The 1,752-nt window shown below is 42.1% G+C and overlaps 1 protein-coding gene across 1 annotated transcript in view; it reads right to left on the reverse strand.

Annotated features, from left to right (window-relative positions):
- Positions 1-1,752, reverse strand: part of rspo4 (R-spondin 4) — a 29,004-nt gene that overhangs the window by 16,166 nt on the left and 11,086 nt on the right. The window contains exon 4 of the mRNA XM_005749494.1: positions 856-1,082. Within this exon, the coding sequence (XP_005749551.1) occupies positions 856-1,082 (227 nt within the window). The remainder of the gene's footprint in view (positions 1-855; positions 1,083-1,752) is intronic.

Raw genomic sequence — 1,752 nt, forward strand, 5'->3', positions numbered from 1 at the left:
AGTGATCGTTTGATATATGAACCTGCAGCGGAGTTTAGGTCCAGACACGTTTAGTGACGTCAGACTGAACAACCGGATTGAATCGTGGTGTGTAAATTTTTCAGACAATGACTTAGTTTTTTTTAGTTTTTTTTTTATGTCACAATCTAATATGTCCGACAGACATACTCTGATTAAATTTGATTTTACCATTAATGTAAATCACATATATTTAGCCAAGGTTCACTATTAATTCCCTAGTGGTGCACAACTTTTCTGGAGAGCCTCTGAAAACTTGCTATTTGGACCCAACTCGCGGTTAAAGAACCACTGCAATAACCTGCAAAACCCTGACCACGACACGGACTTCAGCATTAATCAAAGACTGCCCTGTACAAATTAATGCTTTATTGTATCCACTTAGACTCTTCTAAGCAATGCAAATAAAAAACTCTGAATCTTTAAATTAACTTTTGCTTCCATTCAGCCCCACAACATATGCCCCATAGCTGTCCCTTTCATTCTACACTCCTAGATTATGCTGCAGGGACAAGAAAACTAGTAACGTCTGCCTACAAGTGTTAATTAGAAGTAGCACATGTTGGAATATTTTATAGGGTTTATTCTCCCCCACTTGGCATTATAAAGTGCACAAGTGTGTCAACAACACAGAACAGAACACAATACCAAACACCACAGGGAATTCCACATGTTGGCAGTCCAACATAATAAATAAAGCAGCTAAATGATCAGTGGCATCCGACTTATTAGAAGCAGATGATAGAATCTGTTGTTGTTTCTTAAACCCATTAACCGCTAAATCTTTCAGCCCAGAGTGCACCTACTGTTCGCACCTGTAATTGCCATCCTTCTTACTGGTTCGTATCCTTTCTCACCTGTGGTACACTTTTTTTTCATCCTGCACCTCTGTGTCTCGCTGTGAGGTGGGCAGATTGGTGCTGCTTTATCGTCAGGCATTTTCCCGGTCTGGCCACCCACCCGAGTCCTCGTCTGCTTACCCCACCTGAAACCACAGGTGACGCCATCCCGGAGACAGACGCTCCACTCGCTCCACTCTCCCAGTGGAGCTAGGACACAGTTTTCTAATGGAAGAAATAGAAAAACCTCATCAAAAAGAGTGTTTTAACACAAAACAGACTGTAATTGTCAGTACCAATACAGTAAAAATAATGGCACCAGTAAAGGGTCTGACAATGATTTCATCCCAATATCTAACAGCAGCCTAAACTGTAGAGGTCTGTGTGTCTCTTCGTAGATATTCTTCCTCAGCCGATCTCTGACCCACCATCAAACCAGTCATGCTGAATGTTGTTACAAAAGTGTAACAATGTTATGGCTTCTATAGCGCTTTTGTGTTTGTCACATGTGTTGAGAGTGAACCTGCTCTCATATGTGAAAAGCACAGTGCACCAGTGGTGGACCTGCCTATTCTTGTATTCTATAGCAATTGCCATTTGGGTTCCACAGTAACTGTCTGGCAACTGTCTGTTTCAAATTTTTTGGTCATAGACATTCACACTAGTGGCCTGTCGAGGACATTTTGTAGCTTTGACACTAATTATCCTGTTCTTACTTGAACAAAGGAGCAAATACCGGTCCTTCTGATGGGTTAAGCATCTTCTACGGCCCTGTCCAGCTCTCCTAGAGTAACTGCCTGTCTCCTGGAATCTCCTCTTTGCTCTTCAGGCTTTGCTGGATGATAAAGCAAACCTTCTTGCGATGGTACTTACTGAAGTACCTTCCTGGAGGAGC

This window comes from Pundamilia nyererei, unplaced genomic scaffold (assembly GCF_000239375.1).
Source record: "Pundamilia nyererei isolate P.nyererei 1_Seehausen unplaced genomic scaffold, PunNye1.0 scaffold00246, whole genome shotgun sequence".
In the NCBI taxonomy this organism is placed as follows: domain Eukaryota; kingdom Metazoa; phylum Chordata; class Actinopteri; order Cichliformes; family Cichlidae; genus Pundamilia; species Pundamilia nyererei.